Below are 15,654 nucleotides of genomic sequence, written 5' to 3'. Positions count from 1 at the left end.
GTATGCTTGGGGTCATTGTTCATTTGGAAGACCCATTTGCGACCAAGCTTTATCTTCCTGACTGTTGTCTTGAGATGTTGATTCAAWATATCCACACAATTTTCCTTCCTCGTGATGCCATCTATTTTGTAAAGTGCACCAGTCCCTTCTGCAGCAAAACACCCCCACAACATGATGCTGACACCCCTGTGCTTCACGGTTGGGATGGTGTTCTTCGGCTTGCAAGCATCCCCCTTTTCCTCCAAACATAATGATGGTCATTACGGCCAAGCAGTTCTAATTTTGTTTCATCAGACCAGAGGACATTTCTCCAAAAAGTACAATCTTCGTCCCAATGTGCAGTTGCAAACCATAGTCTGGCTTTTTTATGGCGGTTTTGGAGCAGTGGCTTCTTCCTTGCTGAGCAGACTTTCAGGTTATATCAATATAGGACTCATTTTACTGTGGATAGGTACTTTTGTACCTGTTTCCTCCAGCATCTTCACAAGGTTCATTGCTGTTGTTCTGGGATTGATTTGCACTTTTTGCACCAACGTACGTTCATCTCTAGGAGACAGAACGCGTCTCCTTCCTGAGTGGTATGACGACTGCATGGTCCCATGGTGTTTATACTTGCGTACTATTGTTTGTACAGATGAACGTGGTACCTTCAGGRGTTTGGAAATTGCTCCCAAGGATGAACCAAACTTGCAGAGGTCTACAATTTTTTTTCTGAGGTCTTGGCTGATTTCTTTTGATTTTCCCATTATGTCAAGCAAAGAGGCACTGAGTTTGAAGGTAGGKAAATAATCTGTCTGTAAACAATTGTTAGAAAAATTACTTTTCATGCACACAGTAGATGTCCTAACCGACTTGCTAAAACGATAGTTTGTTGAGTTGTTGAAAAACGAGTTTTAATGAGTCCAACCTAAGTGTATGTAAACTTCTGACTTAAACTGTATCTACTGCAGCCCTCATCCGCCACATACAACACCTGTTCTTCCAGTTACATTCTGTTAAAGGTCCTCAAAGCACACACATCCCTGGGTCGCTCCTCTTTTCAGTTCGCTGCAGCTAGCGACTGGAACGAGCTGCAACAAACACTCAAACTGGATAGTTTTATCTCAATCTCTTCATTCAAAAACTCAATCATGGACACTCTTACTGACAGTTGTGGCTGCTTTGTGTGATGTATTGTTGTCTACCTTCTTGCCCTTTGTGCTGTTGTCTGTGCCCAATAATGTTTGTACCATGTTTTGTGCTGCTACCATGTTGTGTTGCTGCCATGCTATGTTGTTGTCTTAGGTCTCTCTTGTTGTGATATGTGTTTTGTCCAATATATATATATTTATATATATTTTTTTGTAATCCCAGCCTCACAGGAGGCCGTTTGGTATGTCGTCATTGTAAATAAGAATTTGTTCTTAACTGACTTGACTAGTTAAAAAGGTAAAATAAACGATCTAATGTTTGTTAAATATAGTACTGAATATACTGGCTACATTTATTTAAATGGACAATTCTGTGAAATTTCTTGTGCAAGTATTAAATTGACACAATACCTGTTAGCGAAGGTGTCAGCTAGAGATGACATGCAGGGATTTGTAGTTTTGTATGACATCTACCTTGATGCTAATTAGCATTTTCAAATCTGAGCCAAATCTATTGATAAGTCACCTTGTCCGAGAGATATTTACGTGGTTATCAAAATGTCACACCAGGATAAGCCTACATGAAACACAGCCCTTATTTTAAGTGTTTCTAAAATCCCCTATGGGAGAAATGAATGGTGGAAAAATGATTGGAACCATTTCCCTATTTGACTGCTAGGTTTTATGGGTATTATGACACTTCCACTGTTGGGCTCTATGGGAGTAGTTGTCCACAAAGTGGTATGAGGGTTGTTCACTTCAACCACTGGTATTCAATGGAGAGAGATGCTGTCATATAAGTAAGAATGAATAGTGACGCCCGTGGAACCTCTCACTCTAGCAATTTGACTGGTTAACTCATGGGTACACTCGCAATGGCTGTTTGGTATTGTGATGTAATATAGAATGTTAATTCAAATTATGCTAGCTGATGTGTCTCATGCAATGGAATCCAATTTTTGTAATGTCATTTGAGTTGATTTAACTTCCTGCTTTGTTCCTATGGGTACACTTGCAATGGCTGCCAGTCCACCCATTATGCAGTCATTGACTTGAATAGGGATGTCTGTTCTATTCATTCTCATTTCTATGGATGCTATGCTACTCATAGAAATAAGAATGAATAMAACGTGCTTGGAAGCTCTAACCCTGGCTATTAACTGGTAAACTCATGGGTACACTCGCAATGGCTGCAATAATCAACTGATGCTGGATTGCCATTGTAATGTGGAATGTTCATTCAAATGATGCGGCTCATGCAATGGAATGTATTTTTTGTAAACTCTGTTGAGTTGACCTGAGGGTCCGTTAGTAAATTCCCTTTGGCTATCTACTCCGATTACAGAGCACTCTCGTCTGAGTGTGCTAGAGCGCAGAATAATCGATTAATTTACGAACGCTCAACGCAGGTTGAAAATGCCTGGTGTCAGTAAACGTCGGCAAAAAAAAGCGTAATTAAATTGTTGCCAGCAGCACAGTTAGTCACCAGCGCTCTGGATAACATGAAAACAGCCTAACCAGCTCTGCTAGAAGTAGCTAGTGCGTTAACCAATTTGCTTGGGTGCAGTTGTGAGGTCAGAACGCTTGGATCAACCCACTCCTCCGCCAGAGCGTCCAGTGTGCGCTCCGAGAGCGACACGCTCCGAATTTATGAACGCCCAGCTCTGGCACTCCATATTTAATTTATAAAAACACCCTTAACAAAGCACAGGACAGATTGAAGGGTACACTTCCTGCTTTTACTTCTTGGCATGAGTACGCTCAAAATGGGTGCCAGTCCACCCATTATGCCATAATTGACTTGAATGGAGACGCCCTTTCTATGAATTCTTATTTCTATGATGCTACTAGCCTCATGACTCCCGAGTGGCGCAGTGGTCTAAGGCACTGCATATGAGTGCTAGAGGCGTCACTACAGATCKTGGTTCGATTCCGGGCTGTATCACAACCGGCCGTGATTGGGAGTCCCATAGGGCGGTGCACAATTGGCCCCGCGTCGTTACGGTTTGGTCGTGGTACACTGTCATTGACTTTACAAAAACTTGCTTGGTGAGCGAAACAACGAAAAAACGCCACATGGAGGGAGACAAGATTCTCCGCCTGTTTCCTCCTCTTCCCCTCTGAACAGAAACGTAACAAAACCAAAATACATCATGGTACTTGTAGTCAATTTGAAGCTAAATACACAACTCATTTATCAAACGTTATTGAAGCAGGCATAGTTACGCAATAAGATAATTAGTCTTGCTTAGTATTGTTAAATTATGGTATGCAGTGGTTGAAAGAGTACGCAATTGTCATACTTGAGTAAAAGTAAAGATACCTTAATAGAAAATGAGTCAAGTGAAAGTCACCCAGTAAAATACTACTTGAGTAAAAGTCTAAAAGTATTTGGTTTTAAATATACTTAAGTATCAAAAGTAAATGGAATTGCTAAAATTCCAGTAAATGGAATTGCTAAAATGTAAAAGTATAAATAATTTCAAATTCCATATATTAAGCAAACCAGAGGGCACAATTGTAATTTTTTTATTGACTGATAGCCAACACTCATACATAATTTACAAACAAAGCATTTGTGATTAGTGAGTCCGCCATATCAGAGGCAGTAGGGATGAGCAGGGATGTTCTCTTGATAAGTTTGTGAATTGGAACGTTTTCCCGTCAAAATCTAACAAGTACTTTTGGGTGTCATGGAAAATGTATGGAGTAAAAAGTACATTCTTTCCTTTAGGAATGTAGTGAAGTAAAAGTTGCCAAAAATATAAATACCCCAAAAAACTAGTTAAGTAGTACACTATTTTTACTTAAGCACTTTACACCACTGGTATGTGCCTGGTTTGAACTATTACCAAAAGATCAACTCGAACGCACCAACGCGCAGTTTAGAAAACTACATGTACCACAATCCATTGCAAATTAGGTTTCGCAACAGAAAAAAACAACCGCTTCCGTGTTGTTATTCTGGCAAATAGCTAGCTTGTAATASGTGAGACAAAGCGCAATTGCTAGCCAGTTAATTTGGGATTTAACCATAATGGTTTTATAAGATCAATACCTAGTGTAGTTTTATTCGCCAGAATGTCGTTGCTACAAGGCTCAAAGAAAAAGGACAAGCGTATTTTGTCCGGTACCTGCCCAGACCCGAAATGCCAGGCGAGGCTATTCTTCCCTGCTTACGGCTCGATCAGCATTGAATGCACTGAATGTGGCCAACGCCACGAACAGAATAATCTTTTAAACGTGGAAGAAGTAACTGATCCAGACGTTGTACTGCACAATTTGTTAAGAAATGCCCTACTCGGTGTCACTGGAGCCCCAAAGAAGGGAACCGAGCTGGTGAAAGTGATGGGGCTTTCCAACTACCATTGCAAGCTCCTCTCTCCTATTCTCACAAGGTATGGAATGGATAAGCAGACGGGAAAAGCGAAACTGCTGAGGGAAATGAATCAAGGAGAGATGTTCGACTGCTCACTTCTAGGTGATCGGGCGTTTCTAATCGAACATGAGCATGTATCTACAGTTGGCTATGGCAAGGACAGATCCGGGAGCCTGATATACCTTCACGACACTTTGGAGGAGATTAAGAAAGCTAACAGCAACAAAGAATGCTTAATTCCTGTTCATGTGGATGGAGATGGACATTGCCTTGTTCATGCTGTGTCCAGGGCCCTGGTAGGCAGAGAACTGTTCTGGCATGCCTTAAGAGAYAATTTGAAACAGAATTTCAAGCAAAATCTGGATCGCTACAAGGCACTCTTTCAGGATTTTATTGATGCAGCTGAATGGGAGGACATCATCAACGAATGTGACCCCCTTTTTATCCCACCGGAGGGTGTGCCACTGGGACTTCGAAACATTCACATATTTGGCTTGGCTAATGTGCTGCACCGCCCCATAATCTTGTTAGATTCACTGAGTGGAATGAGGAGCTCTGGGGATTACTCTGCAACTTTTCTCCCTGGGCTTGTACCGGAAGAGCAGTGCAAGGGAAAAGATGGAAAGTTCAACAAGCCTATATGCATCGCCTGGAGTAGCTCTGGGCGTAACCACTACATCCCTCTTGTCGGAATAAAAAACACCCTCCTTCCCAAACTGCCGCCAAGGCTTCTCCCCAAAGCTTGGGGGGTCCCGCAGGAGCTCATCAAGAAGTACATTAATTTGGAGCAAGACGGGAGCTGCGTCATCGCGGGAGACAGGAGCTTACAAGACAAGTATGTGATGAGACTGGTCAATGCCATGGAGGAGATCTTCATGGAGAAGCATGGAATCCACCCCTCCCTGGTGGCAGACGTGCATCAGTACGTTTACAGACGGACCGGTATGATCGGCGTCCAACCCGAAGAGGTGACGGAGGCTGCCAAGAAATCAGTCATGGAAAACCGGCTACATCGCTGTCTGATCTGCAATGCACTCTCTGAGCTTCATGTTCTACCTGAGTGGCTGGCTCCAAGTGGTAAGCTCTACAACCTGGCTAAATCCACCCACGGGCAGCTCAGACCCGACAAGAACTACAGCTTTCCGTTGAACAATGTGGTCTGCTCTTACGACCCCGAGAAAGACATCCTCATTCCTGACTACAAACTAAGCACCTTGAACACCTGCAACTGGTGCCACGGCACCTCAGTGCGGCACATCCATGGCAACGGCTCTGTGGTGTACTTAGATGGAGACAGAACCAACACCCGCTCCCAGGGGGGGAAGTGCGGCTGCGGCTTCAAGCACTACTGGGAGGGAAAGGAGTACGACAATCTGCCAGAGGCTTTCCCCATCACTCTGGAGTGGGGTGGGCGTGTCGTGAGGGAGACAGTGTACTGGTTCCAGTATGAGGTTGAGGTGAGCCTGAACAGCAACGTCTATGATGTTGCCATGAAACTGGTTACCAAGCATTTCCCTGGGGAGTTTGGGAGTGAGCTCCTAGTGCAGAAAGTGGTGAACACCATTTTGCATCACACTGCCAAGAAGAACCCAGATGAGTATAACCCAGTCTCCATTGACGGTGCGCATGCTCAGAGACTCACAGACGTGGTGGAAACCCAGCAGGCTGTTGACACACAGCCACCGACTAAGATCATACTAACTGGGCAGAAATCAAAGACCATTCATAAAGAGGAGCTGACCATGAGTAAAGCAGAGCGGAGCCTCCAGCAGAGCATCAGCGAACAGGCCCTAGTGACCCAGAAAAGGAGGACAGATCGACTAAAGCAGGAGCAGAAGGGAGTCCAGGGACATGGGCGGCCGTCCTCTCCGAGTGCTGCTCAGGAACCTTCCTCCTCCGCTCCAGCCACGCCCACCAAATCTTCCTTCTCCCCCACTTCCAGTAAGGAGAAGAAGATCCGTGTCACCACTAGCGACGGGCGGCAGGCCATGCTCACTCTACAGGCTCAAACCACCTTTTCTGAGCTCCAGAGGAGCATTGCGAACGAGTTCATTGTGTCTCCAGCCCAGCAATGTATTCGACATGGGTTTCCCCCCAAAGAACTTTTGCCTCCCAAGGATGGAGAGGAGAATGAGCCTGTGGCTCTCCAACATGGGGACAGGGTGACTGTGGAGATCCTGAGAGGTCCAGAGGATCACAAGGTTTCTGCCCCAAGTGCTTCCAGTTCCCATTCATCCCTTCATTCCCTCCACTCTGTGAAGAGTGATGATCCAGTGACTTCCAGCAGAATGAATACTAGCAGAGAGCTACAGGAGAACATTGACCTTGAGATGTCCTCTCTCTGTCTCCTAGCAACCTTAATGGGTAAGCAAGGGGAAGGGTGGGAAAATAGTTTCTTATTCAAATCAATAGGAATCTTTATCTTTACTTTATATCATTATTTACTGTTAAAAAAAGACAATCTAGCAACACGTGACGTACTTGTTTGAGCTATGCAGAACACTGCTGTGATGTCATTACAAAAAGTAAAAAATTACTTGCTGTAGAGGGAGAACCAGTTTGTTGATTCACCTTTGACTATAGTACCAGGCATGCCTTCTTAGATCATCAGGCTAGTAACTGATAGGCCTATAGGCTTTACAGATGGTAGCTTTACACAGCATACGGGCATGCTGTTCTTGGATTGGTTACAAGAAGCAGGATGAATGATAGTGCTACAGGTATTGAGTGACTGGTGGGCTTACCAGGGATGGATCAAGGCCTAATCTTTGGGGATAATGACTTTTTTCCACTTGAAATAATTATAATCTATTCAAGTGCTTTTTCTGTACATCAGCGACGTGGCTTTTGGAATTCATTGCATGCAGCAGCAGTCTCGGAGAGGAGAGGGCAGACTGTATGAAAGTGCTGATGTGGTCATCTCCACTCCTTCACCTAACAACAGAGTCCGAGTTCCAGTCTCTGGACACTCTTCAGCCTTCACCGTCTTACTAGCATATTGCCATGCAATCTTATCTGGCGTGTAATATTAGGGCCAGTAATGTAAGTTGGAATAGAAGCCTTGGTAATTGCAAAGGGTGGCAAGGCAAACAATTTTTACTACTGAATTAGGATTTTTATCTGAGGAAAACCACATGYTAGCATGTATTCTATTAATTTATATTCTATTTCACATGCTAATTGCAGTATTCTTCATTCCTACGCAGGAGAAGAAGTCTGGTCATATGCAAAAAAACTGCCTCACTTATTCCAGCAAGGTGGAGTTTTCTTCAACATTGTGAAGAAAGATATGGGTAGGTAAACATCTTTTCTGTTATTGTGCTCTTTGCATTTTGCATAACTAAAATGAAAACTACAGTATATATTTTTTACATTCAACTTTTGCGTGTGATATGTTCTGATCTGTGTTTATGACTACCTATAATGGCTCTTGTCTCATCTGCAGGCCTGATGGATGGCAAGCACTGCACCCTCCCACACTTGACTGGAAAGACGTTTGTGTACAACGCAGCAGAGGAGTGTCTGGAGCTGTGTGTGGATGCAGCGGGGCACTTCCCCGTGGGCCCTGACGTGGAGGACCTCGTCAAGGAGGCCCTGGTGCAGCTCCGCTCTGAGGCTTCCTCCAGGAGTCGGGAGGGAAGCCCCTCTCACAGCCTGCTGAGGCTCGGAAGTGGAGGTGTGGTGCGCAAGAAGGAGCAGCTCCAGAGTGTCAATGCCTTCCAAGGTAAGGGCCACTCCCTGGGCAGTGCCCCAGGCGGCTCTCCCCCTGAACACAAGCCCATCACCCGCCAGCACAGCAGCGGGGTGGACCTGAGCTCCAGCGTCTCGAAGGGACCCGACCTCTCTGACATCTCAGAAGATGCAACCAAGGAGCTGGTGCGCATGGCTCCTGGTTTCGTCACCATGAAAGACAGCCGACACCTAGACCCTAGTATGATCGAAGAACAGAGGAAAAAACTACAGGAGATGGTCTCATCCATCCAAGCCTCCATGGACAGGCACCTGAGGGAGCAGAGCAATGCAGGGGCAGGCACTGGGGGCCCTGCAGAGAGGACAAGTGGGCCTAAGATGAGTGCTTCCCAATCTGCCCCAGAGGTAGGTGACCAGGAAGCCTCTTCTATGGACGTATCTACTGCTGGTGCTCATGGCACACCAGTGAAGGCAGGGAACAAGCCTGATGGAAAGGATGCAGGGTCAGAGGAGCTGGAGGAAATGGATAGCCAGGATGCAGAGCATACCAACGCCCTGGAGCCGATGGATCATTCCTGATGGGAAAAAGGGCTCAGTCCTATAGTTTTCTCAGTCATGATCAGTCACACCTCTGTCTGGTTGACATTTAGTATGTGAATGCTTCAGGTTGTATCAAAGCTTTGGTATTCATTGTGTTTTGTTGTCTTTACTGCATGATTGCCAGAGGTTGACCATTACTGCCTTTGGTGACAGACTAATGTTATTATACAGAAACATGCACCAAGCTCCAAGGAGCGAAGCTGGTTCTCATGCGTGAAATGCATTCCTGTAGATACCTTCCATGTCTTAAGACAAGAGGTAGTAGAACAGCTTGAGTTGATGAGATCCCATCCCACGCCAGTATTGTAATGTCCGCAAACATCTGCTTCAGCAAAGTGCACACTGTAAATGTAACGAGTACCATCATCACATTTTCTGATTTACCAACATATTTGCTATAAACAACAGTGACATTTTCCAAATGTAGTTTTTTTTTTCTTGAACTTTGCTCTCCATGTGAATGTTTGCTGTCTTAATTCCTGAAGGAAGGAGTCACATGCCCTTATGATAAGCATATGCAGCGACTGACATTTGTTGTCAGAAAACCCTGTGATCTTTTTTAGTTTGTATTTGGGCCATTTTATAAGAATTGAAAGATTCTGTTTAAAATTATCATTTAAATGTGAGTGCCATTTGAAAGAAAGTGTAGCACTGTTCTAAATATAACCAATTGATTGGTGGAATTTAGATTGACATTGAAGTGTGCACTGATTGGGGAAAATGCCTGTTGATACTTTTGGGTTCAAGGCTACTTACTGATATTTGAAGAGTAATTTATGTTACTTTTGAGATTTCTCATAAAACCCAAACGAGTGGCCCAAGTTAAGTGTGCTGCGCAAATGCTGAACTACTTGATGTGGTGCTGTATTCTGTTGGAAGGACTGGCATAACATACTACACACACCTGGGAGTATATTCCATTACTTGTATGCAATTTCCTTTAGTGAAAGATGGAATGCAGCGCAGGATTATTATTTTTTGAAATACTTTAGAATTGTGTAAGACTTGATTTGTGAATTTTCCAGATCTTTTTAGGAATGATAAATCAATTCAAGATTAGCGGATAATTCTTTTTCCATGAACTGCTTGCAGTTGTTGTTTTGTAAACATGCAATGCTGGTATTTTATTATTCCATCTAATACATTTATGTTTGCACTTGAATGTTGTTATGCAGGGGTGTGTTGATCCCTGTAGGCTCCCTTTAGTGTTCTTACCATTCATTAGGATATAAACTTGGCATGAACCAACCATAGAAATATAGTTATTCATTCTAATTTAATGGAAACCACAATCAGCTGGTATTACTAAGAATTGTACTGTATGTCTAGTTATGTTATGGCTATTCAGCTCTAGAATTTCAACACAACATCCACAATTTGAATTACTCAGAAGAGAACTTGAACAGTGGGATATTTTTAAGTGCTGTGAACATTTATGTTGCCGATTGTGACATGAGATGTCGTATCTTTTGGTGCAGAATGTGATGTATCCCTTGAGAAATCCTTGAAAGAGATATGGAGGTTGTACATTTTGATATCTCATAAACAAACTACTACATCTCTCAGTAGTGTGAAGTATATTTCCAATTGGTTGTTCAGCCAATCCAGTTGATTGTAAACTTATAGACAAACTGTGTAGTACCATGTTGCATTCAGATCAGTTTTGTGGCATTTAATTCCTCTTGCGACATTATAAAATGAAACTTTTGGTTTGTTTGTTGGAATTTCAACCAAAAAGTGAGTTGGGGTGTTTTATAGGCCCTCAAATTGGAAGGCAGAGGCCTCACTGTTAACTAATTTAAGTGGCCATTGAGATAAAGGCATTATGGGCCACATTGAGTTTACACTTTTGTTGCCAACCCAGATTTTGGAGTATTCCAAATCACCTTGTTCTAGAATGACATGGTACCTTTGGATGCTGCCATTATCAGCTTATGGCCTTAAATCCTTGAGTCTTACTGAGTCTTGGCCTGACTTCAGGACAAGGTTTCTTATTATGGCAAAAAGCAGTTATATTTGTACCTGCCTAAAAAAAACATTAATTGCAGGTCATTTTTTTTAAAGAGCTCCACAGCTTTTCTTTCTAGTGAACAAAATGTAAAACTTAGCACTTTCAGAAAAATAGGGAATATTAGAATAAAACATATATTAGATATACTCAAATATAGATATTGTCAGTCCAAGGAAACATTTAAAGGAAATATTAAACTCAGACAACACTGTTTTGACAAACTTGAAGTTTGTTTCTTTGTGACTGCTGTACTAATTATATGTATTGTAAGCCAGTTGTATTATAATAGTATATATTGTAGTATACTTTGTTCTGTACAGAAACTCAAGTTCTTTAATTTTTTGTTAACTTTTCTTCTTGTTTGCTAATAAAAGATTGAAGATACCATGGCTAAAACATTGCTGTTTGCATGTGTGATGACTTTTCAACCAAACAATAAAGTAATTTCTTCACAATTTTGTATCGTGGTCACTAATACTTCCTTAACTACTTGCCTTTGAATTCACTTACAATTATTATTTTTAAATCAATCATGTAGACGCACTTGATCAATAGCATACATTTGGTCCCATTTTGAAGTTTGCCTCTTATCAAAAGTTTGCTGCCCTATCAAATTGTATTTGTCACATGCACATGAAACAACAGGTGTAAACAGTACAGTGAAATGCTTACTTACAAGCTCTTCCTCAACAAAGCAGTGTTCAATATCAAAGGTAAAGAAATAGAACATTCTAGGTGAGATAAAATTCAAGCACACAATGTATGCTATATACAAGGCCAGTACCATATCAATGTGCAGGGATATAGTGGTAGTTGAGGTAGATATGTACATGTAGGCAGGGGTAAAAGTGACTGGACAGCAGGGTAAATAACAAATAGTAGCAGCAGGGTATGGGGAATGTGTGTGGGCGTCAATATGTGTGTGTGCAAGGTTGTCAGTGTGAGTGTGCACTGTCTGTCTACTTGACGGGTATATCTTCATTTCACCAGGGATGGGTCACTGCATTGTGGCGTACGGACATGGGGCTCTGTTATCTGTCGTCCACCAGATGGTAGCATTGCTTCAACTTTCAAATATCAGAAACATTCCACGTTCCATCTATCCCTTGTCATAATGTAATTGTAAGATTTTCATGAATGACTTGGTGACCAACAGCTCAATTAAAAATACAGGTGTTGTCGAGGGCTTTGTAAAATACCTGGCTGCCTGAAAATGATTTTGATATATTTGACAATGGGAAGAGAGTCTGCGTGTGGCTGCAGATCCAAGCACCTCTCTAAGGGGGTGGGCGCGAGAATCGGTGGTATATACACATTTCTGAATAAGTGTCCCGTAAAGAGACAGTACTAGCTACCAGTATCTTTCGTACCATGGAGCTGTCAAAAGGAGATGCGATGTGAGTGGCAAGATGAAGACATTAGCTAGCTGGAAACAGAATACAGAATCGTTTTTGATCATCAGTCATAAACTCAACCACATGAATAACCTCAAAGAATTGTATTCGCTCAGCTAGCAAAGTGTATAGTAACTAGCTGTCTTGTTTTAGCTAGATAGCCAGACAGATTAGTTATCTACTGTAGCTAACTTTCTAGCTAACATGCTAGTTTATTGCTAACTAGCTACATTTATTGATGACTTCATAGCTAGTTTAACTGATCTCTTATTTCAGAAAACTACATTTAATCAATATAAGATGCTTCTTGTCCGCTTTCTCCATAAATAAAACAACTTGAACATGGCCAGTTGCAGCAGAAGAAGTCGATACTTTTGGTATGTTTGAGGTGTATGTTGTCGCCTGTGAACATTATTATCATCTCCTGGCTTGTAATATTAACCTTATTGGTCTTTCCTTTCTCATGGATGTTGGGGATGCCCATGGCTGCATTGAGGTGATGTCCCAAGAAGCCTTTACAGAAAGTCGATGGAAGAGGTAATACCTGCACTGACTGAGTTGTCTTGTCAACTCCTGAGAAAAGAGTATTTAATGCAGTGTCATTCAGGGCAGGTCACCTGTTTTGAGCCGCACCTATTAGCTACAAATTATTATTATTATTTTGATTGTTTTGCATGTTATTTTGGCATTAATACGTGTCACATCAGTTTGCAAACAATGTTAAAAAAAAATCTATAAAAAAAAAAATCGCTGAGTTAATAAAGCCGCATACAAACTTGGTCTCGTTTTTGCTCTCTTGAGTAAGGCAGTTCCAAAATGTTTCAGCCTAGCTCAGTGCCTTCTGTGATGGTTGGGTAGACAGCAGAAAATAAGGAGCGTAGTGGTTGGTAATGTTCTCTAGTTGCGCCGTGATTGGCTCAGTGTTCTGTCACTCATGGGGACCCAATGTCACCGCAAAATCTACGGGTAGAGCTAGAAAATTTAAGCCCCTTGGGTGCTGCAATAGAGTTACATTAGAAGTGCCCATCCAAGAAGGCTCAAGGTCATTGACCACGTTACATCTACAGTAGCTTTGAATGGACTGATCATGTCAACATCATACTTTCAAAATCTTAGCTAGCAAGCTAGCTGTCATCATGAATCAAGTCAACAATCTACTGACAAATCCTTTTTAATATTTGTCATATGAAGAGAAATAATGAAGATACATTTTCACATTTTAACCTTTATTTAACTAGGGAAGTCAGTTAAGAACAAATTCTTATTTACAATGACGGCCTACACCGGCCAAACCCAGACGACGCTGGGCCAATTGTGCGCCGCCCTATGGGATTCCCAATCACAGCTGGTTGTGATACAGCCTGGATTCGAACCAGGGTGTCTATAGTTACACCTCTAGCACTGAGATGCAGTGCCTTAGACCACTGCGCCACTCGGGAGCCAAAAATCCTGAGAATGCCAGACTTTGATGACACCTTCCTGTTCAAGTGAGCACAGCACAACAAGGCGAGTCCAAAAGTGTCCCGTATGCTACTGCATAAATGATTTAATATGCCAGGGAGATATGTATACTGTAGCTAAGAAAGTAATGCTAAGTGTATGTTGTGTAGTATGCTGTTAGTAGCCCATGTACCTCACCCTAATAATTTGGTCCCTTTTCCCCTCATAATTTAGCCTACTGGTATGACTTGGTGGTGCACATGTAGCCTATAGCCTGTTTTAGAAAAATGTAATCATTTAATATTGTAAGAGCTTTTATTGTCTGCTTATATGCCCCCTGTATTTATCCTACGGTTCTGACTTGGTGTACAGGGAGAATATTGTCAGAACGTCCCATGTTCTGAATTCTGTCGCTGTACATTTCAAAAGTGCTGAACAAATAGTTATATTGACTACGTCTGTCCAAGCTCGCTCAGTAATATCTTAATCGAAATTACAGATTGCTTCTTATCCGCTCGTCGTCCCCTTATGCCATAGTTTGTACATCTCAATTGTCAATAGAAACCACATTTATTTAAGCAAGTCAGCCATACCAGCTGTTTTGCTGCCAGACAAGGCTCCGGTGATAGCTAGGTGTAACAGTGGTAAGGGACTGTTGGGACATCATTATGTCATGTTGGGACAGCTTTATGTAGGTCCTAACAGTTTGTCGGCACCGTTTGTCACCCTTATAGTGCAATTAATGTATTGTTTAGTGTTGTGTTGTGTAGTGGCTTTGTTGGCATGCATCAAAAACATTTTCTCCCCATCTTCGCTACTACTGCATCAATATGTTTTGACCATGACAATTTACAATCTCGGGTTACTCCAAGCAGTTTAGTCATCGCAACTTGCTCAATTTCCACATTATTTATTTTGAGGTTTAGGGTTTAGTGAGTGTTTTGTTCCAAATACAATGCTTTTAGTTTTAGAAATATATAGGGCTAACTTATTCCTTGCCACTCACTCTGAAACTAACTGCAGCTCTTTGTTGAGTGTTGCAGTCATTTCAGTCGCTGTAGTAGCTGACGTGTATAGTGTTGAGTCATCCGCATACATAGACACTCTGGCTTTCCTCAAAGTCAGTGGCATGTCGTTAGTAAAAATTGAAAAAAGCAAGGGGCCTAAACAGCTCCTGATTCTAACTGGATTATATTTGAGAGGCTTCCATTAAAGAACACCCTCTGTGTTCTGTTAGACAAGTAACTCTTTATCCACATTATAGCAGGGGTGTAAAGCCATAACACATAATTTTTACCAGCAGCAGACTATGATCGATAATGTCAAAAGCTGCACTGAAGTCTAACAAGACAGCCCCTACAATCATTTTATCATCAATTTCTCTCAGCCAATCATCAGTCATTTGTTTAAGTACTGTGCTTGTTGAGTGTCCTTCCCTATAAGCATGCTGAAATTCTGTTGTCAATTTGTTTACTGTGAAATAGCATTGTATCTGGTCACACACAATTTTTTCCAGAAGTTTACTAAGGATTGGTAATAGGCTGATTGGTCGGCTATATGAGCCAGTAAAGGGGGCTTTACTATTCTTGGGTAGCGGAATGACTTTAGCTTCCCTCCAGGCCTGAGGGCACATGCTCTCTAGTAGGCTTAAATTGAAGATGTGGAAATATTGTCTGCTATTATCCTCAGTAATTTTCCATCCAGATTGTCAGACCCCGGTGGCTTGTCACAATAATGTTTTCACCTCTTCCACACTCACTTTACAGAATTCAAATGTACAATTCTTGTCTTTCATAATTTGGTCCGATATACTTGGATGTGCAGTGTCAGCGTTTGTTGCTTGCATTTCATTCCTAAGTTTGCTTATCTTGCCAATGAAAAAGTCATTAAAGTAGTTTGCAATATCAGTGGGCTTTGTGATGAATGAGCCATCTGATTCAATGAATGAAGGAGCGGAGTTGGCTTTTTTTCCCTAAATTTCATTTAAGGTGCCCCAAAGCTTTTTACTAT

The 15,654-nt window shown here is 42.1% G+C and overlaps 1 protein-coding gene across 1 annotated transcript; it reads left to right on the top strand.

The window, feature by feature from the left end:
* The first annotated feature begins 4,071 nt into the window (after positions 1-4,071).
* On the top strand, positions 4,072-11,270 carry LOC111979356 (deubiquitinating protein VCPIP1-like). Its single transcript, XM_024009846.2, has 3 exons — positions 4,072-6,873; positions 7,716-7,802; positions 7,955-11,270. The coding sequence occupies exons 1-3, from the start codon at positions 4,212-4,214 to the stop codon at positions 8,776-8,778; spliced, it is 3,573 nt and encodes a 1,190-aa protein (XP_023865614.1). The 5' UTR covers positions 4,072-4,211; the 3' UTR covers positions 8,779-11,270.
* Positions 11,271-15,654: the final 4,384 nt, after the last annotated feature.

Source organism: Salvelinus sp. IW2-2015, linkage group LG19 (assembly GCF_002910315.2).
Source record: "Salvelinus sp. IW2-2015 linkage group LG19, ASM291031v2, whole genome shotgun sequence".
NCBI lineage: Eukaryota > Metazoa > Chordata > Actinopteri > Salmoniformes > Salmonidae > Salvelinus > Salvelinus sp. IW2-2015.
The sequence above is the reverse complement of the archived record's forward strand: the minus strand, read 5'-3'. Positions and strand labels throughout refer to the sequence as shown.